The 22,653-nt window shown below is 38.0% G+C and overlaps 1 protein-coding gene across 1 annotated transcript in view; it reads left to right on the top strand.

Annotated features, from left to right (window-relative positions):
* The first annotated feature begins 11,822 nt into the window (after positions 1-11,822).
* adamts19.L (ADAM metallopeptidase with thrombospondin type 1 motif 19 L homeolog) overlaps positions 11,823-22,653 on the top strand; it is a 118,987-nt gene continuing 108,156 nt past the window's right edge. Inside the window, exons 1-2 of the mRNA XM_018264121.2 lie at positions 11,823-12,436; positions 18,970-19,601. Of these exons, the coding sequence (XP_018119610.1) occupies positions 12,349-12,436; positions 18,970-19,601 (720 nt within the window). The 5' untranslated portion in view covers positions 11,823-12,348. The remainder of the gene's footprint in view (positions 12,437-18,969; positions 19,602-22,653) is intronic.

Raw genomic sequence — 22,653 nt, 5'->3', positions numbered from 1 at the left:
TTTTTATTGAGAAAAATGAGCCAAAATTAAATATTTGTGTGTGGCAAAAGCATGTGAATCCTTGCTCTCAGTAAATGGTGTGCTCACCTTGGGCAGCAATACTAAATGTTTACAGGAACTGTTGATCAGCTTGGAAGAATTTCATCCCATTCCTCGTTACAGAACAGCTTCAACTGTTGTTTGGTTTCCTTGAATTAACTGCCTGCTTCAGGTCTTTCCACAATGTTTCTATAGGATTAAAGGAAAACTAAAGTCTAAAATAGAATAATGCTAGAAATGCTGTATTTTGTATGCTAAACATAAACATAAACTTACTGCACAAGAAGCTTAATAAAATAGAATCACAGTTTATCTGTTTAAATCTGTCTCCATGATCTTTGTCCCTGCAGCTGGAGTTGGAAACATTAAAGGAGAATTCAACCAGTGGGGAAAAAACCCCGTACCCCCCACCCCAGCTAGACCCCCCCTCTCTCCCCCCCCAGGCTCACTACCCCCCTGTAGAAAATGCCCCATACTCCATACTTACCCCTTGCCACAGATTCTTCCAGCGGAGTTGCACGCATTCATCTTCCGCGTCCTCTGTAAACTGACTGAGAGATTGGTATTTCTGCGCATACGCAGTTTCTGCGCATTAACAGTTTGCTGGTTTGCAACAACTGCGCATGCGCGGAATTACACGGAAATTGCCGATCTCTCAGTCAGCTTACAGAAGACGCGGAAGATGGATGCATGCAACTCTGCTGGAAGTATGGGGCATTTCCCGGGGGGTAGTTAGCATGGGGGGAGGAGGGAGGGATTTCTACCTGGGGTGGGGGGTACAGGGTTTTTCCCCACAGGTTGAATTCTCCTTTAAAGGGGATGTAAAGGTAAAAAAAATATCACATTTTTACTTTATTAACTGAAAGAGAAACCTATCCCCAATAGACTTTTTAAAGGAAACCTGACTGTAGGCAGTGAAATTCCCCTTCATTTACTTGCTCTGACTGCTGCAGATATGAATTTCTATGTGGTCATCGGCTGTTCTACAGGGAAACAAACAAAGCTGCTCAATTCTGGGAAATCCATCCCCCCTGCCGTTTAAAAAGTATGATCAGTTTCCCTGTAGAGCAGTTAGGGACCGTCTAGGGACCAGTAGTTTTCTATCTTTAGCAGTCAGAGCAAGTAAATGAAGGGAGAATTTCACTACATACAGTCAGGTTTCTTATGAAAACGGTACACATTTTTTAATTCAAATATATTGGAGATAGTTTTCTTTTTCATTAAAGAAAGTAAAAATAGGATTTTAGTTTTTCTCCTTTACATCCCCTTTAAGGTCAGGAATCTACTCCATTCCAAAACTTTAATTTTCTTTTACTTTAACCATTCTTTGGTGGATTCAGTTGTGTGTTTAAGGTCGTTGGCTTGTTTCATGGCCCACTTTCTCTTGAGCTTCAGTTCACGGATAGATAAACGGATATTTTACTGAAGTATTTGCTTGTACAATTCAGAATGTATAGTTCCATCAATGATGGCAAGCAAAGCAGGGCCGAAACATATACTTTCACCAACATGTTTCATAGATGGAATGAAGTTCTTAAGTGGAATGCAGTGTTTGCCTTTCACCAAACAAAACATTCAAGCCAAAAATTTCTATTTTGGTCTCATCCGTCTACAGAACATTGTCTGGTCTTTAGCAAACTGTAGATGGACAGCAATATTGTTTTTGAATAGTAGTGGCTAGTTCCTTAGATGTTCCTTAGATGTTAGCCAGGGTTTCTTTCAAATCTCTTAGGGCAGAGACACAAGGTCAGATTCGGGAGATTATTCCGGCAACTTCGGAAAACAAATCACTATGAGTGCCATCCCACTGGCGATTTACATTCTAGTCGTCGGGAAGGCAGTTCAGGGGGGGATTAGTCGCCCCGAAGAAGAGGAGATTTGTTGCTGGGCAGCTGATCTCTCCGAATCTGTGTCTGCCATTACTCTCGGTTTGATATTTGTTGGTGGACCACTCCTTGGGAGGGTAACAGTAGAGTGCAATTGCTTCTATTTATACATGACCTATTTGACAGTGAACTGGTGGAGTCCAGATTCTTTAGAAATTTATAGAAATAGTGTAACCTTTTCCAGCCTGGTGGACACTTCCACAAATCTGTAGTGTTAAGATCTGACTTGGACAGTGAAGAGTAAAAACTGATTTGGACAGTGAGAGTGAAGACAAATTTCTGTTCTTGAAATAAGTCATGGCATCCCATACTTACACCTGATTACCATTCTATTGATTACACTTGACTCTATTTGCCCTTCAAATGAACTAAGAATCCTAGAGGCTTGTACACTTTTCCCACACACAAATATGTAATTTTGGATCATATTAGTACATTGTATTTGGCTCATTTGTTTTATTGGGTTCTTATTATTTAGTTTTAGGACTTGAGTAAAAAACATTTAAGGTCATATTTATGTACAGTTATTGAAAATTCAAATGGGTTAAAAACATTTCAAGCAAGGATCAAAAAAAAAAAATTATGGAAATCAACTAGATAAGCGTACTATACATAAAGCTTAAGTCAATAATTCTTCCAACTGAACCAGCCAACAAGAAGCTACCTTCTTATGAAAAAAAGCAACAAATAAGCTGAAAAAGGAAAAATATCTACAACAGGAATCACCCAGCTTCCCACTAAAGTATGTTCTCGCATAGCGCACCAGGACCCCAGTAGCCAATGCAAAAAAGTGTAAAGTACATGGTCTTATTAGGAATGGTAGAAACATAGAAGAACTGCCAGGAGACACAACAACTGCAAGATAAGGCTGGAGAAGTGGTACAGTACTGAGAGAGTCTCTCCACATTGCAAAGCAGCAGTAACAAAAAAAAGCGGTAGAAGTGATGCAGGAATAAGCAACACCTTTGACACTTAGATAAGTGTCAAACCGTTTTTGGGAAGTTTACCATTTTCCAAAAAGTGTAAACTAGCCAAGTGTCTACAGCAGTAGCGATGAAAATGCAAGTTTTGTGTTTTTATGAGTTTACTGTTTTAAAAACGTTTTGAAGATAGAATTCATTTTTTTAGTTCACAAAACATAAAAGAACTTAGAACTGTAATTTAATAATATGTGCAATGGTCATTTCAATTTATCACTTTCATTAATAAACAACTATTCAGTAATGTTTTGTTTCATTTAATTTTTCAAAGTATCTGAAATTTTAGAGATAGTAGAGATTTTTTACTGGTCTTGTATATCTTAGCTACAACTCCACAAAAAAATGAATTATCCCAAGACGGGTGTTTGACTTATATAAGGGATAGGCATTTCTGCCTGAACCAAAAAACAGTAATCACCTCTTAAATTAATATATAATCCACAGAGTAACTAAATGCAGGGCAGATATTTTATTCTGTCAGATAACTTAATGGTGCACTTGTGGAATGTAATTGAAAATAAACCAAATTGCACTTTATTGAAAATGGAAACTTAAATTTGCTGAATGGGAAATGAATTAATCAGCATTAAGGAAGAGATTTCAAGAAATTGTACTAGAAACGCTAAATAAAAAATTTAAGATAAAGTCTAGTTTTACTGAAATGAGATCCAGCCTTTACATGACATGTCACTTTTAAATAAAGCTAGGGAGTTTATATAATCAAAGAGAGCGTATTGCTATGAAGGGATTGAGAAAGGTTGTAAACATAGAATAATAATTCTGGTAGGAATATAAAATATTATTGGTGTTGCTTTACTACGGTCTGAACAAACTGGATTAAACTCTTCCAGGATATAATTAGAACTTTACTCCATTATAAATATAAAATAGCTGGTGGAAAATTGAAAAATGCAGAATTAAAGTTAACAATGACTTGGAATTTGCAGAGGAATAGCTAGAATCATTAAAACAACGACATTGCAGCCATCAGTCATCAGCCTTGCACTTAGGCTCATGGTTTACATGGTGTATTCTCTGACAGCACCAGAGTCCATACTTGCAGCCTTCCATTTGCTAAGTACACAAAAACCCCAGTAAAGCAAAAAAAAAAAAAAAAGCTAAATAACTCAAAAACCACAAATAATACAAAATGAAAACAAATTGCTTTTTATCTCAGTATACCACTCTCTGCACCATACAAAAACCCCTTTAAGGAATTTGTTTATACTATTTTATGATGAAAGAATGATATGTCATGTTAGAATTTCCGAATGCAGGCTGATATTTTGGTGTGGCTAGTAAGCAAAAGCACACTATTATCATGAAAAAGAGTTGCTGCAAAATATGTTGTGTTGCAAACAAAAGAAAAAATATCCCATGTCTTATTAGGGCAAAGAGAAACCCAGCTTTATTCTGTGCCTAGGGTCATATTAATTGGAGAAAGTATGAGCACTCTCTACTGAAGCTTTTCTTCTAAAATGAATGGAATGGAATAATGAAATGATTTACATATGGTTTACATAGAGGAATTCAACACGAGTAGTCCATCTCCACATGAAAAAGTTCTGGAACAAAAGTAACACGTAAATCCCCTACCGGTCCTTCAATTTTGGGGAAGATTTATTAATACAACATTATTGCACCACTGTTCTTGAAGATAAAAAACTTCAAAGCTCTCAACATCAAAGCCCCCTGTTCTTACAGTGTCTATCACCTTCTGGTTGAAAAATGATTCATGCTATAATCTATTATTAACCTTTTAATACAAAAGGGAAATCAAAGAACACCTGAACATGATGTAAGCTGCTGTTTACTATTTGGAGAATGGAGATAAGATGTGCAAACATTTGGGATGGCCCTAGACTCCAGTGCTAGAGAACTATGGCATTCAAAGTTGCCTCCTTAGTACTCATTCAAGAAGGACTTTTATACAAGGTCTTACTGTGTTCAGCAACTTGCACAGGATTTAATAATCTGGAATAAGGTGCAAAATGCAGCAGAAAGCCTTATCCTTAGCACCTGCACCTTAGGTCATTTAAGATGATGAAACAAGGTATAAACTGCAAAACAAGCACTACATGAGTCCATGCATCTTTTTTAATACAACAGATGATTTGTTTTTCATGTATTTCCCCTTATTTATCCATACAGTTTCCCGAAAAATTCCAGTTCGTGAAAAAACTCTTGAAACCCACTAAATCTTCTGATTTCTGCACGAAACCCAGTGAAGATCAGGATATCTTCGGGAATTCTCCCAATGACTTATATACAACCTCAGCAGGTCTCAGATGCTGGATTTTCAGATTCAGAGTACAATAAATCACAAAAAAATCTAGTTCTTTTTCCACAAAAAATTTGGATTTTATAGTAATCATTTTTTTCATTTTTGTATTCGGACTTTAATAAATAAACCCCTACATGTACACTACAAAAATAAGATTGATGGTACATTTTATACTAAACTGCCAAAAAGCACCCCAGCTGTCCAGAGATAATGGATCTCCAGTTTTATCAACTGGGCAGTGGCAACTCATCATGTCGAATGTAGATAATAAAGAATATATATATATATTTACAGTCTTTTCCATTTCATGTATTTGTTTGGCCCATCACAGTCTGAATTTAAGATTTTCAGATTAAATATACATACAGAGGCAGATGTATTAAGGGTCGAATATCAAGGGTTAATTAACCCTCGATATTCGACTGGCGAATTAAAATCCTTCAACTTCGAATATCGAAGTCGAAGGATTTTGCGCAATTCGTTCGATCGAACGATCGAGGGAATAATTAAATTTTAATCCATCGATCGAAGGATTATCCTTCGATCAGAAAAAACTTGGAAAGCCAATGGGGACCTTCCCCATAGGCTAACATTGACTTCAGTAGCTTTTAGGTGGCGAACTAGGGGGTCGAAGTTTTTTCTTAAAGAGACAGTACTTCGACTATCGAATGGTCAAATAGTCGAACGATTTTTAGTTTGAATCGTAGCCCATTCGATGGTCAAAGTAGCCAAAAAAACACTTCGAAATTCTAAGTATTTTTTATTCTATTCCTTCACTCGAACTTAGTAAATGAGCCCCATAGTGTGATATCTGATCGTCAGAAGCTGGATTGGACATGGCAGACACTAACAACCTCTGGAAGGCATCAAAGTAGAGACTCCTGGCAAGGAACTCCCAAATTAACTAAGAGAATAATCAGGCAAAAATTGGAAAATGTCAGAAAGGAAAAAAAAGTGCAGAAAGGGGCTAGTGATAAAGGGTACAACCATGGTTTATCAATATACCCAATCCACTGCTTCAAATAACAATAAATCAGCCATTTAGGGGCAGATTTATCAAAATGTGATATTAGAGCTCAGTATAGAAAATCCACTTTCTATTCATTCCTAGGGCATTTTTAAAAGTGTATTAATGGGTGAAAGCTAGAGTTGATAAATACCCTTAGAAATCCAATAGGAATAAATTAAAAGTGAGTTAAAAGTGAGTTTTTATGTAGTATACTGTGATCTCACACTTTCATAAATATGTCCCTTAGTGTGTGATTAAAGAAGCAACACTGCCCTTTTATGTTGAGGGTTATCTATATTATTCGCTTGTATAAAGTATAAAAAAGTCACAAGAAAAAGGATCACTTACATCAATTTCCACCATGTGTCCAGGGAAGCCACCTCTGCAGTGAATCTGAATTTTCTTTTGCTAGAAAGACCTCTGCACTTTTCCTATACTGCTCTCACCTGGCATAAGAATTCTAATCTTTGTCACTGCAAAAGTGTTGAGTTCGCTGGGGAAGTCAAGCAGGAATCCCTAGTTAAGCTTAACAACTCATTTATAAGAGCTTCAACCTATGCTATCTATAAAAAACACAAAACCATAGAGAGCAAGTAATAGGTCAAGCTAAAAAAACATATTCAGTAAAAAAATGAACACATATTAACCAAACCAACAAGTAGAACTGCAACTTCCACTAGTGGTACACAAAAAATATCACATCAGTTATCAGTCCACAGCCCATATATCAAGTTATCAGGGCAATAGATCTAAGCTACTATATTCACACTTTGGAAGAGGCTTCTAAAGAGAAACTCAAGGACCTTAAGATATGAGTAAAAGTTTGAGAAGCATATCAAGTCTGGAATTAAAATCAAGAGCATACTATTTAACCCTGTTTTATCCAATAAAACATCCAGTATACATAGATAAAATACTCAAACCATGCTCCAGTTTATGTATCCATATCTACCTCTGCCAAGTTTGAATCTTAAATGCCTTGAAGATTCCCACTGGGCAGATAGAACAAATTTACTCTTTTCTTAAAATCCAGGTGGGATTAAAATGATGAAAAAATAAGATTTGCTTAAATATCTCCCCTTCTACTGGGATGCATGTAAGGTGATAATAAAAAGGAAAATCACTTCATCTAGGATTAACCACGAAAGGATCGTCAGCAAATACCTCATAAAGTTGAGCCAAAACAAATTGAGGAGTACTGTAAATGCAATCACAGTATGTATCCACATATAATCTTTATAGGCTAGATCCGGACTAGAGGTAAATATCTGAATGATGTCTCAGAATATCACTATAATAATTATATCTCCATTATACAGTTCTTGTTCCAAAAGCTTTGCCAGAGAAAGCAAGTTCAAAAAGTTGGATTTTAGGAAGATATCTTGCCTAAAATATTCTGTACTAAAAACTGAGGCCTCTGCCTATTGTTCACGGTAAATTAAGCATTGTAAACAAAAGGGCTACAAAGAGAATCTATTAACCTTAATAAGACTGAGCTTGATTTTTTTTTTGGTTAAATGTATGTAAGAGATTAAAGGAGTTCTTCCTCCACTTCTGCCTGCTCTCCTTTCAGGCGGACCAACTCCTATGCATTAGGAGGGGAGACATTGAATCCGGTCAATACCTTTTGCGGTGACTCTTTAGACCTTAAACCCCTTAGTTCATTCATGCCAAAGTGTGATAACATTTTTGTAGAAACGTATATTAAGCATGTTTCCAGGGAAGTTAAACAATTGGAAGAAAAGTACCGGAAGGGGGACATTCATTTATTGCCTAATAATTTGAACAAAGATGAGTATCAGGCATTACAAAATTTAGTAGATTCACCGGAGATCATCATCAAGGCAGCTGACAAGGGAGGGGCATTGGTATTGCTGGACAGAGAGGACTATGTTGCTGAGATACTACGCCAACTTAGTGATGATACAACTTATTATAAATTAAATAAAAATCCAATAACTGAAATAGAACAAAAAATTAAGTCACTGCTTAGTGAAGCATTGGAAATAAAAACAACAGATGGCATGGCAGCGTTTTTGCAGCAACAGAGTCCTCTTACTCCAGTATTCTATGTCCTCCCTAAGATACACAAAAATTTGGAACATCCCCCAGGGAGACCTATTGTGTCCTGTGTGGATTCAATCCTTTCCCCCATTGCAATTTTCATGAACCAATTCGAAACTAAGTTTGTATATGGTAATGAATTGTTTAAAACACACTGTAAAAAATGGTTACGTTATATAGATGACGTGTTTGCGTTGTGGGCGGGGCCATATTGGACTCTCGAGAGGTTTGTACAGGAAATAAATAATTCCCTACCTTTCATAAAATTTTCCCTGAATGCCCATCTGGAGGAGATCCCGTTTTTAGATACCAGGGTCTATAAGCAAGGTGGATGCTTAATGACGGATTTGTATGTAAAATCCACGGACCGAAATTTATTGCTACACTATCGATCCTTTCATCCGCCACAACTAAAGAGAGCATTATCCAAATCTCAATTAAGTAGAGTAAAGCGAATAGTAGCTTCAAGTGAGATTGCAGATAAGAGATTGACGGAAATGTGTAACAAATTTCGTGAGAGGGAATATCCAGACAATCTCCTAAATAGACAACTAGAGGAAATAAAAAGCCAGGAAAGATCAGAGATGCTAAAAGGGAATGAAAAGAATAGGGAAAACCATGTCACATTTGTAACACAATATAACACCCTGAGTAAACAGGTTGCTAACATTTTAAGACGACACTGGCCACTAGTTAAGGATAATTTACCCCAAGTAACGGCATTTGACAGACCCCCAGTTATATAAGAAAGGGAGGTCACTTGGTTCAATGCTAGTGCATTCAGATATTGGAAGAAATAGTAAACAAAAGAATATGGAAATTAGAGGGAAAGTAGGATCCTATCCTTGTCTTAATTGCAATTGTTGCTCTAATGTACAAGTAGGGGAAAATGTTTTTCACCCCAGAAAGGGTAACCCCATAAAAATAAGAGGCCGTTATTCTTGTGGTTCCACGTATGCAGTGTACGTCATCAAATGTCCATGTGGACTAGCATACGTGGGGCAAACCAAGAGAACGGTCCGTGAACGGATACATGAGCATAAATCTGCGATTAAGACAGGAAAAAAAGATCAAACAGTGGCCGGGCACTTTATTGAGCATGCTCAATCAGTTAAAATTTCAGATTATAGAGACCATTGAGCCTAAGCGTCGGGGAGGGGACAGGCTAAAGGAGCTATTATATAAGGAGGCATATTGGATTAGAAAGCTTGAAACCCTGGAACCAGGGGGCCTAAATAAAGAGTATGATTTGAGTCCCATTTTCCGATGATTTTAATATTGCCCTGATTTGTTTTTATACTGATTTTATGTATTCTATTATCTTTTTATGTCTTACAGATAATTTCACATTAGACATTTGGTCGGCTTCAAATTGATATTGTGCACTGGTGTTGTGTATTGTTCTAGCTATATGTTGTCACATGAAAAATAATTATTTAATGATTGGTCCATGTTATCTGAATTAGTTTGCACAAATGACCACTAGATGGTGTGTGAAAGTATAAGTAGCACTATTGAATCACATGTTGGTTAGCTTGATAAAAGACCAGTTGGTCTGAAACGTTGCTGTAATGCCTTTGGTCCAATAAAGGCCGTTTTATCTTAAACAGTGGGTGCTGGACTAATTCTTTTGCCAGTATTGCCAGTGGGAAGTGGCCATTGGAGGACATGCACCCAGCCAAAGAAGGGAGTTGAAGTTGTGCTGACTACTAATCTGCTATTAGTTTCCTCTAACATCATCTGGCCTGGTTACAGGCAGGGAAGAAATCTGATGGACTGGGAGGTTGGACAAGTGACCTACAGCTTGCTAGGAGCACCAGGGTACACCATGGAAAGAAGTAGGGCCCATAGAAAGCCTGCTGTTGGCACCTAGTCTACAGGGTGTGCCAAGAGAAGGGTATAAAGGTTTCCCTGATGCAATTCCCAGCCACAAAGGAAAAGACTGTCCAGGAAAGCAAAGATTTTTCTGCTGAGCTCAGCCAGAAAGAGAGGCCTAGAGCTGCAACTGTACAGATACCCTATCCTTTGGAGCATATTTACTATATAGGCACTCTAGGTCCTGTGCCTAGGGCTACAGGTTTAAAAGAAAAAAAACATACTTCCCCTGCTGCCAGAAGCTCCTTAACCAAATCTGGCTGCAGATGTTGGGGAGGTCCATTAATCGGCATGAGGCAGATGTGACATAATGCGCAATGTGCCATGATGTTACTTTTGCTGACGTCATGCAGGGGCACTTGCAGGTCCAATGACTAGGGCAGCACTATACTATCTTGCATATATCGTGTTCCCTTCCAAACTGTGGAGAGTGCTTGGGATGCAGAGCTGTCTGTGAATTCCAGTGTGCAAGCTCCCCATTGAGTGAACCACTGGCAAATGTATAAGTATATGGGCCCAGTGTGAGGACAGGACTTGTTCATATGCCTGCTACATGGGAGAAATTGCTTTATACAATGAGAGGTTCTTAGGGGAAGGTAGCGTTGCCTAAGGGAATGAGCTGTTTGGAAGAGACATATTTCATGGAACTGAACTGTGCCTTTATGCGCATCTTTGTGCTTTGTGTGGCACATTTTACTCCTTATGTAGGATTCCTTAAAAAAGAAAATGCATAGAGCATTGCTTACATTTTCTTGTATACAAGGCATACATATATAGAGGCACATATATCAAAGGTCTATATAATTTGACTCCCCTTAACTCCCATAAATTTGACCAATCGAAATTTATCAAAGAAATTGAATCTTTAAAACCCAGATGAATAGAATCGTCCCAAAAACTCGAATTGAATTTGAATCGAATTCGATTCTAATTTTGAAAACTCAATTCGAGTTTTTTTCTCAGAAAAAAACTGTCAGGAAGGATGCAAACAACTTAAAATTGATCCCATTGACTTAAACAGCAATTTGGCAGGTTTTAGGCGGGGAATAGTCAAATTCGAGTTCTTAAAGGGCCAGTGTAAGATAAATCTCGCAAATCAAATTAGAATTTCTTTAAAAAAACTCGAATCGAATTTGAATAACTCCCTAGTCGAATTTTAGTGTATGGATCACTATGGAGTGTACTTTTTGGTCCATTAGCACTCCAGCATGTGACACTGCATATATTTCAGCACAGCCATGCACACTATATAAAAGGGAAGACTTTTCAGTCTTATGCTTTGTGACCGTCACTTACACGTTTTATTATTGAGAGGTGAATGAGGGCAAGAGATGCAGTTACTATTCAGAAGTAACATTAAAATACAATTTAAATGCAAAGGGGATAATAGCAGATACAGAGATGCAAATATTTTGTTATGGGAAACTATTGCACTGATATGCAGCCCAAATTTCATCTCAGCTTGTAATGTATTTCTGCAGATCTGTTAACACTGTATACTTCAAGGCTCTTTATACATTTACACACATCTCTGCAGGTCTACCTGCTTCAACCTCATGTGCAGTCTATTCAAATTACCCCTTTCCTGCAGCCAATCAGATTCAGTGGCAGGGCATCAGAAAGCACCCCTCCCTTTTTGTGAATGTCTGAGCCTGTGTAGCCACCTAGTAAGTTACAGCATTCGCCTAACTTCTCCTCCCCTCCTGCTGCTCTTATAGCTGTGTGAGGCAAAGATAATGTGTGCAGTATTCAGTACAGCATGTGCATGTGTGACTGCAAGACTGATCTGATCTCTCTCCCTCTTTTGTCTGCTTTGCAGCTGCTTTTCTTATTTCTCTCTCTCTTCCTGCTCAGGAAATCTTTACTTTCATCTGGCTCCCAATTCAGCCTATTTAGTTCCCCTTAGTGAGAGGCTCTTGTTTGATTGTACTCATAAGGAAATTTATTTCCACCTATATAACACTAAAAAGGAAACTCTTTCACTGCAGAAGAAATCCTTGAACCCAAAATTATATTTTCCCTTTGCTGCCCCCCTTAATAAATCCTCACAGACGTCGGTGGAAAAAAAAAAGGCAAAGTTGTTCTCTGGGCAGTGATTCATTTACTTTGCTGGAAAAAATCTGGGGAGAGCAATCAGGAAAGAAAGAAACACACATTGGCAGATTTAAGACCTTTTCAGCGTCTGTTCCATGTGTTTAGACCATTAAGTGGATGGGGCAAGGAAAAGGGATGGGACTGAAGTTCAGCTGCTGCCTACTCTATCTGCTCTTGTGCATCATGTCAAGTAAGAGCAGCACAGGTACGTTTACTGCTACTGCTCTCTTGTGTTTCTTATGTGCACTAGATTTTATGACTTTTCATAAATTAGGAAAAAAATAAAATAGCATGTATAGTTCTGTTCTACTCGTTTTTACTCATAATTGAAAGCTGATGTGATGCTCTAAAAGTTCAGTATTTTTGCATGCACCTTTTTGTCATATATGTATTTTGCATGTAAGCAGAAATACATCTCAAGCAAACTTACATACCTGCAATGTGTTATCCTTAAGCAGAGAAATCACCCATATAATGATCATATATTACTGCAAAGCACCAAGCTGGCAATTTGATTTATAGGGATTCTGTTCCATGCCATGTACAGTAATTCATTAAAACTGCACAGTAATCATGCTGGAGGCAAGGCACAGGCAATATCCAAATGCTGTTATATGTGTTTTTTCACCGACTGTGAAAAAAGAAAGAAAATGAGGTTTATTTTCAGAGAGACAAGAAAGTTTCGAGTAAACAAGAACACCTATAAATTTTAAAGTAAGGCAATATATCTGGTACTCTCATTTGGGTCAGGTCTAACATCATCACTAATGAAACAGGTCCTAAACCTGAATTATTATTGCTATTTATAAAGTGCCAAGCATTTTCCATGGTGCTGCACAACAGGGGAGAAATATAAACAATGACATACAGCTGCAAACTCATACAAAATTTACCGAGGGCTCTGCATGCAGCAGCTTAATGCCCACATTGTATAAACTGTGATCAATCTTCATAATTAAGCCATAGCCTTAAAATACAATATTTCTTAATCTACAGAAACTGACTCCACCTTAACTATTTAAATGCTACATATATAGAGAGAGCATTCTGCATACCACTAACTACTCTAGACTGCTGCTGGAGTCATATAATGTTACTGACAGAACTTGTTGCTGGAGGGGAAAAAACACTCAATTGCAATGTTTGTCCTGCTAAATGGTAACATTTTTGTTGCACCGTTTAAAAAGCCTGTCCCCATAAATAATTTGGAACAGGTTCAGAGGGAAAGAAAAGTATCCTTCATGTTGTACGAGCTAAATTGGCAGCAGATATATACAGTTCCTTTAGTTTATTGCTGTGTCATTAAGACCCCAGTTCTGAACATTAAAGCACTGCTTCTTACCAATTTCCTACCAAGTTCCCTGTGACAAACCTTTTCCTGTGCCTGTAATGTTAGAAAGCTGACATAAAACAGTTCCATTCAAAGCTGAGATACAGAATGCAGACTGGAGGTATCCCCTTCTCAAATACTACAGCATTGACAGAGGCAGTGCAGTGTGGTACTTGATTTGTGGCAGCTCAGTGTGGGGTAAATGTTAGTGGATTTACCTGTAGGTTGGAGGCAGGTCTGGCAGATCTTCCTTTTTCTTTAAGGAAAACTATACCCCCAAAATGAACACTTAAGCAACAGATAGTTTTCATCATATTAAGTGGCATATTAAAGAATCTTACCAAACTGGTCTATATATTTAAGCAAATCTTTCCCTTTTACATCTCTTGCCTTGAGCCACCATTTTGTGTTGGTCAATAGTGAATTGAACAATTCCAGGGGGCGGCCCTTATTTTTTATAATGGTAATTTTCTATTAATGATTACCCAATGGCACATACTGCTAGAAAAGTATATTATTGTGAAAATGGTTTATTTACATGAAGCAGAGTTTTACAAATGAGCTGTTTTATGCCATATCTTTTTATAGAGACCTTCATTGTTGGGGGGTATAGTTTTCCTTTAACAAAGTTCCATTGGTTCCCTTCTTCCAGCCCCACTTCCTTTCCTCATACGCCCTATGACATCACTTCCTGGTTGTAGATTGATAGCAGGTAGTAGTAGGCAAAAGCTTGTGGCTCAGGTGTGTGGTGAGAGTACAAGTTGCAGGTGAATGCAGGACTGTGTAGTGCTTTGATTCTGGAATGGTCTACTTTGTGAGACCCACTTGGTCTTTAAATGTATCGTAATGACCAGGAAATCCATTTGTTCTCAACATGATGCATTAAACCTTCTTTTATGTTGTTTAAAGATGAACTTAAAGCCCCAAAATATTAAAGATATACATGAAGTGCTTCTCTAATTAGCATTTCATTTAAATGTTTAAATATTGCAGCCACAGACACACTAGTGACACAGAGGAAAGTCCCTCCCCATTCGTTAGAATAGATTGCAGAAACATAGAGTCTGTGTCACTAGCAAGAAATATGCAGCGCGCCAGCAACATAGATTCTATATTTCTTTTGTTGTCGATAAGAAAGGGTTAAATGTACAATTTTTGTGGCAAAGAAGTTTTTTTTAAAAAATTTTAAAGGAAATGTAATCCCACCCTCCCTACAAAAAAATAACAGCCTCTATGAAATCTTTAGATAACTGCCACTCTGGTTGTTAAAAAGTTAACAGTAAGGCTGCAGCATCCCCTTAATCACTTAGAATTACTTCTTCTCCTCTAACCCACTCTGCCCCTCCCTTAGGCATTTACTTTGGCTGTTGGCTCATGGCCATGCTGAGTTCTTCTTAGTTCAGTTTACTAAACACACCCTCCAGTCTAACAGTCAATGAAGAGATAGCATTGCTGGTTCCCATAGAAACTCTAGCTGTCTGATCTTATTGTTTTCTCTTAACCACCTCTCCTGAGCTCAGCTTAACTATTACAGTGCTCAACCCCAGCAGAACTTTTTATCAAAGTATGTTGTACCTGTGTAAACCTGCATTCTGCATTGCATGAACTTTACAGCATACATGTCCTATTTGCAGATGTCAGTGTGACTGATGATGTGTCAAAGGGAAAATGGCCGCCGGGTGAAAGCTGTTTGTTTTAGGAAAATGTGATGCACTGGCAAATGGAGGGGGTATATGCAGTGCAAATGATGTGGCTTGGGTGGGGAAGATATGCCCAACTTATATACGTGGTAGGAAAATGTAATCTTTAAATGTCCTTTAAGGCTTTTGCAGCAGTTCAAGACATAATGCACGGCTGATGGTCCAATGATGAATTTCCTCACCAGTCAGAAGCCTAATGCATAGTGTACATTCTGTCCCCATAGTGACTTGGCACTTTAATCTGGGCAGAAGCATAGTGACCCTGAACCAAGTGCAGCACCTCCTTGACTGTGCCATGTCTCTTTTTGTAATCTCCCCCCCAGCTTTTAAAAAGATTTTTTTATGGTCTGTGACTACTTGCATTTCCATGATACGATCTCTCGTCTGCTAATGTCACATTTCATAGCTCGTTTCTTTGAGCTAGTATTACTATTTTAGGCATTTCTCACATAGGGGTTATACTACAGGCCCAAAATTCCCACAGGTACTCATGAATAGCTGCCAGTCATGGACTTTGTTTAGACAATTAAGCTATTAGGCATCCAAACAAGGCCACCATATTAACATTTTACTTGCATCTAGCACCAGTGTGTCTGTGTTGTGCTTTGTATTATTCATGAGGTAAAGCATCCATGAGGTAAAACATTCTAAAGTACCATATACTTAACACCTGCCTTGATCAGTACAGGAGTCTGTTTGAGCCTAGAAACCCACTTACAGCATTAAAACTGAAAACTGTGTAAGTGCACAACCATGTCCGTCATTTTGTACCTTACATTGCAGGTGCAGGTTGCACCTAAATGCTTTTAATTCCCTCACAACATTTTCATAGTCTGGGAAAAAAGTTGCAAATAAACTCCTGCCAGGAAGTTTATGCAGGTATTGGATCTGTTATCAAGAAACCTGGTATCCAGAAAGCTCTGAATTACAGAAAGACCTACTCACAGGCTCCATTATAATCATTCAAATGTTTAAAATGATTTCTTTCTCTGTAGTAATGAAATGGTGCCTTGTACTTGAAACCGACAAAAATATAATAAATCCTAATTGGGTTTAATGAATGTTTAAATAATTTTTAAGTAGACTTAAGGTATGGAGATCCAAATTAAGGAAAAATGCCTTACCTGGAAAACCCCAAGCCCTGAGGCTTCTAGATTACAGTTTCCATACCTGTGTATAAAAGCCACCTGAGAAGTAAATCTAAAACATCAATTATTTAGTTCCTTTGAGTAACATTTAAATAAGGGCTCTGGTTTAATTTCAGTTTTATAATCAAAATGTGGAGTAAAAAATAGGTCATTTTCACAAAATAAAAATAGAAAAGAAATGAAAAAAAATGACTGGATTGGTTGGGAATAGAATATATTTTTGCACAGTCCCTAATCTAATGTGAAATATGTTTAATTTGTTGCATAAGTATAACAATCTGTAACAAGCTGCTGCTAATTTTTTTACTTCTGATTTATTTATGCCTATAAAGTATTTCTTTTGACTTGTGACTTGTGACATTGTATAGAGTGCTCAAAGACATATTGCTATTAAAATCTAAAGTACCTACTTTTTCCCTAAAACAGTGTGCAGTATTGTGTAAAATAATAGTTCTGCATAAAATAGTTTTACTTCACTTTGGAGAAAGTTATTGCCACTTTTTATATTTTAATGGTGGAGTCAATCTCCTGGAGCTTTTTCTATTTCCTTCAGGTTAAACACCAGCGGTTCTGTTTTGCTTTATGTTAGGGATTCTAGAGATCCTCTCAGTATCTTAGCCAGTGAAAGAGCACCTATAACTTGTTTCCCTCACCATAGGTGTGGACTAATAGAGCCCACATTCAGGTAGGTGTAAACAATAGGTTTTTTTGTTTCACTAGAAATGCCACTTTCCAGTGCTAAGCCACCTGCACTGAGAGGGAGCACCTGGTGTGGGTGGCCATGGTGGGGGTTGTGAGTAAGCTTGGGGTGGAGTACGTCCACCACTCTTTCTCTCCTACATCACACTTGCTCATTATACACATGCATGTCAGCAAACATGACTGACCACACTGGCAGCTCCCTCCCAGTAGGCAGCAGGATTGCACTCGCGAGGTGCATTGTTTTCCCAATTGGAGTGTAGGCTCTATTAGCCCACACCTCTAGTGAAGGAAATTTTTCAGTGATAGGTGCCCTGTAACCTTTATCTGAAAGACCCATTAACATTCATTAATGATTGCTGCTTGTAGAAATGTGGTTGATTTAACAAGGTTAATGTGATTCATGGCTGCCGTTGCAGAAAATCCTAATAAATGGCTATGGCTGCACACACAAAGCATCCAACAAACCAAGAGGTGGATTTTTTTCTTCATGAACATGGTTTTTTTTTCAATTATAAAGAGTGCCAGCTTTAAGGTGGCAAGCTTTTTATTTTTTGAAAAAATAAAGGTTCTAGAAGTAGGGATCCCTCAGTATCGATCAACAAAGAAAGGAATTGCCTTACTATATCATATAAGAATGTGAATAGTTGGCCCAAGTCACTTTGCCTACTGAAAAGGGGAAATTATGACTCCAAGGGCCTGAAGACCAATACGTCAGAGAACAGCACAATGTAAGAGTTTTATTATCCAACATCCAGGTAGTATTAGGGCAGTTTCTGTTGAGCTCACCTTCGTTGGTGAGAGGAGGAGAGTAGGAGAAGGCCAGGTAACTGAGCAACTGAGGCTCCACTGAGGAGGGAGAAAATATTAGCATCTAAGCAGTACTCGCAAGTCAGGGACACAGATTTACTGTAGATGCAAATGGCTAGGTAGGTCCTTGATGCAAATTAAGTGTGGTACCATTGACATTTGTTCATCTTCCTGGGCTACACACCCGTGTAAGGGTCCCTGAGTAAAGGAAATTGTCAAGAACATGGGCAGAAGGTTAAGCCAAAATACACTGTGAAATCTTGCATTAATAATAATAATTATAATCATCATCATCATCATACTGGGACTGAAATAATCTCATGGACTGTGTGAAGCAGAGTGTGAAAATAAATCTGTACTAGAGTTTATCTGCACAACCTGTGTGACTGCCCAGTTTGATGTTCATTTAGGGGAAGATATATTAAGGGTTGAATAGTAAATTTGAATTTTCAAAAAAAAATTTGGTGTCAAAATTCACACATTCGGCTTTTAATCCTTTTATTCGAATGTATATTCGAATGTAAGATTTATCACACCTCGACCATCGAGTGTTCACCAAGTTCATGTGCAAGTCAATGACAGAGGTCTGTTGAGCCATTTGAAGATGTTAGTCTTCCTGTCATTTGAGGTTTTTTCGGAGGGAAAACTCAAATTGAATACGACTCGAATACGAATCTAATACGAACCTAATATGAAATGAATATGTATCTAATTTTTGATCTTTCCTATTCAAACAAATATTAGACACATTTTTTCTTATATAACCTTCCATTCGAGTTGTGAGTATATTCGAATTTATTAGTGTAAAAAAAATTCACATGAATACGAAATCCGACCTTTGATGATCTGTTTATCCAAAAAGTCTCCCTTTAATAGTGCTGTGAGCTAAAGGGATAATCTGGCTTTATACTGCAAATATATAGCAACTCTGTGTGGCACCCCATTAGAGTATTTCAAAACCGAAGCAACAAAATATAATGCTTGTCTTATGTGATCCAATTGACAAAAATTTCAGAACTTATAAACTAAAAACATTTGTTTTTATATAAAGGTTTAATGAACACAACACAGTGGTATGAAGAATCGGAAGTTGTGTATCCAGCTCTTTGGGGTTCCCAAGATCCAAAAGAGGAAGAAAGGAAAGCTTCAGTGTTGTTAGGAACTCCTTCAACTGACAGAAATCATAGCAACGATCATGGTTCTTCACCATATAACCAGGCTGCTGTTAGTTCTCGGGAAGTACGGTCTGTGTCCTCTCCTTCAACTACCTCTACATATGATCACCACCTCAGTCAAGAAGAGGAACAGGAAAGTGAAAGGTTTGAGCCTCAAGAATTATATCACTTGTCACAATTTTCATGGATTTCTAAGGAAAAATCAACCAACACATCATCCTCCAATGCATCTATACCATCAATTGTCTCTTCTGGCACTTCTTTTACTTCACTTAAAGAAAGTGAGAATCCTGGAAAGATGAGACTGAAAATTCCAGTCTTTGGATTAGAACTTTATTTGTTGTTGAAAAGGGATAACCATTTTTTGGCCCCTGGCTTTGTAGTTGAACAGAGGCACCGGGAGTGGAGAGGCTCTTCTGTGGAGGATACTGATAGAGAATGTTATTACAGTGGTACTGTTCTCCGGCACCCTGGGTCCTTTGCCTCTTTTAGCACGTGCGGTGGACTGGTAAGTTATAGAAACTGACATTGTTTGAATAACATATTAACATGAAAGGTACAATACCACTGAAAACTACAAAATATTATATGAATAACCTATAGATTTCAAATTCCAACACCTAACAGCTACAATGTGAACAATCTCAAATTGTCATGCTATATATTATTATTTATTATCTGGTTTTTATATAGCTTCAAAACATTTACACATTGCTTTACAGATATATATCATTCACATCAGTCCCTGGCATTTACGCATAGTATAGTAAATGTTATCATGTGCCACTTGATCTGGATGAAAGTAGTCCGACCCATCAGTCCGTGGCCCAGTGGAGCTAAGGTTCCTATTAATTTACACACAGTAGAGTCAATTTTATCTCATTGCCTCCCAGAGCTTTCAGCAGTGGCGAAACTATAGAGGAAGCAGACCCCACAGGGGCCCCGGAGTAAAGGGGGGTCCGAGCCGCAGGGTCTGTTTCCTCTGTAGCATTCAAGTCCCCGTCCCCACCACTTTCCCACTTTATATTTCTTTTCATTGACGCTCATGCATCTGTTGGGGTTGCAAAGAGACGCAAACAGGAGCAACTATGTGCACAGGGCCCTCTGAAAATTTTTCTGGAGGGGGCCCCCAGCGCACTATTGTTACGCCCAGTGCCCTCTCTGCCAAATGAACAGAGGATAAAGTGTGATCTGTAGGGATGCACCAAATCCACTATTTTTTATTCGGCCGAACCCCCGAATCCTTTGTGAAAGATTCAGCCGAATACCGAACCGAATCCGAACTCTAATTTGCATATGCAAATTAGGGGTGGGAAGGGGAAAACATTTTTACTTCCTTGTTTTGTGACAAAAAGTCACGTGATTTCCCTCCCCACCCCTAATTTGCATATGCAAATTAAGATTCCGATTCGGTTCGGCCGGGCAGAAGGATTCGGCCGAATCCGAATCCTGCTGAAAAAGGCCAAATCCCGAACCGAATACTGGATTCGGTGCATCCCTAGTGATCTGAAATGCAAATTATATTTTCGATCACAGATCATTACACACGCACAGTGAACCTGTAGAGGGCAGGCAGCAAGGAATCGGCACATGATCACTGCTGGAGCTTGGTATCAGTACAGGGGATTATTGTGTTTATATAGCGGAAGAATGTGTCATGAAATGCTCTGGCCACTGTATCATAAATGATGGGGCCAATATGGCTAGGGCCACATTGGCTACTACAATCTTAGGGCCATAATCTGTCAGTACTGTCAATGTGCCATGAAACGCTGAGACTATTGTGTCATTAAACAACTGGGGGTCAATGTTGTTTTTTTTAATTTTGGCTTCACTCTGACACTGTTATACTGTGTCATAAAATTATGTGGCCATATATGCTGAATTGGAACAAGGTAAAGCTGAGCACACTCTTGGTGCACAATAGGTCAAGGTCAATAGTATAGAAATAGAAACGTTGCACATTTGCACAAAATAAATAGCAAGGGGTAACCCTGCATTTCAATTGCCTCGAGTGCCAGTTTATTGCCATATATATGCTGAGCCATTCAATGAAATGCAGTGGTCACGATGTATGATGAAGAAATGACTTGAATTGGCTTCTTCTGTGTCTTAAATTGCTCACAGTGTCATTTTGTTATGGAATGAAGTGCCCAATATGTCATCAAATGCTGATCCCAATATGTCATACTGTATATTATACTAGGGTCAGAATTTCCTGAATTGCTGGGGCTGTCTTTAATACTATCTTTAGATAGAAAACTCAACTCTTTACCGTGCTACATTTCAGATTATAATACTGAGTAAAGTGGATAAAACATCAGTTAAGTTATGTTGCCCATAAATCTCTGAGGTCTGTACAAATTTATACTTTGTGTCAGTCAGTTGTGATACCCATATTACTAGTGTCTACACAGACCACATTGATCGTCAGTTGTATATGATTAAAATTATTATTCTGTTTTTTTACATATTCCACATCACTGTGCAATGAATTGAACACTATGACAAACATAAACAAAGTCCTCCTTTAGAGGTAAATAATTGAGTGTCAGAGGGATAGAAAGATAATGTTCTGGGAGTGGGTGGTCATAGGGCTGATGTACATGCAGACCCTTGGCTAAGTTATATTATATAGAGCGATTCAGAACAGCATAAATCATACTCACTATATGATGCATCTCTAAAGCATGGTGTAAATAAAAAAAATAATATGAAGCTATCCTAGATTAATTAGAACTGAAATTGTCTTCATTCTAAATTAATTGGTTGCCTATAAGTGCTGGGTAAGCATGAAACGCGTTAGACTTTCTGTTGTATTTTAACGTTAAAACTTCTTATCTTTAGTTGCATGAGTATCTCTTTTTTTTATTTTTGATTCATTCTAAATGATAATGTGAAATAAGGTCTCGAAAAGTGGATCATCACCCTAATGTGGTAAGTTTACAAATCTTCATCAATGTGTAAATAACCCACTCTAGCACATGTAGTTCAATGCTATGGTTCACTGGTTGTTCTGTCAGTCATCCAGTGGATTCAGATGATTCACAGGATATTAGAAGGCTTGAATGAAGAACATCTGGAAAAAGTGCCTTATTGTGTATCCCATCCATTCAAACTATTAGGGGTCCATTCACTAAGTTCGAGTGAAGGAATAGAGTAAAAATAGTTAAATTTTTCGAATGTTTTTTTTGGCTACTTCGACTACGACCTTCGACTACGACCTTCGACTATTCGACCATTCGATAATCGAGGTACTGTCTCTTTAAAAATTTCTTCGACCCCCTAGTTCGCCACCTAAAACCTACCGAGGCCAATGTTAGTCTATGGGGAAGGCCCCCATAGTCTTGCTAACAATTTTCTGATCGAAGGATAATCCTTCGATGGATGGATTAAAATCCTTCGAATCGTTCGATTCGAATGATTTAACCATTCGATCGAACGATTATTCCTTAGATCGTTCGATCGAACGAATTGTGCAAAATCCTTCGACTTCGATATTCAAAGTCGAAGGATTTTAATTCGGCAGTCGAATATCGAGGGTTAATTAACCCTCGATA

This window comes from Xenopus laevis, chromosome 1L (assembly GCF_017654675.1).
Source record: "Xenopus laevis strain J_2021 chromosome 1L, Xenopus_laevis_v10.1, whole genome shotgun sequence".
Taxonomy (NCBI): Eukaryota; Metazoa; Chordata; class Amphibia; order Anura; family Pipidae; genus Xenopus; species Xenopus laevis.
Note: the sequence above shows the minus strand (reverse complement) of the source record. Positions and strands in the feature narration are given on the sequence as shown.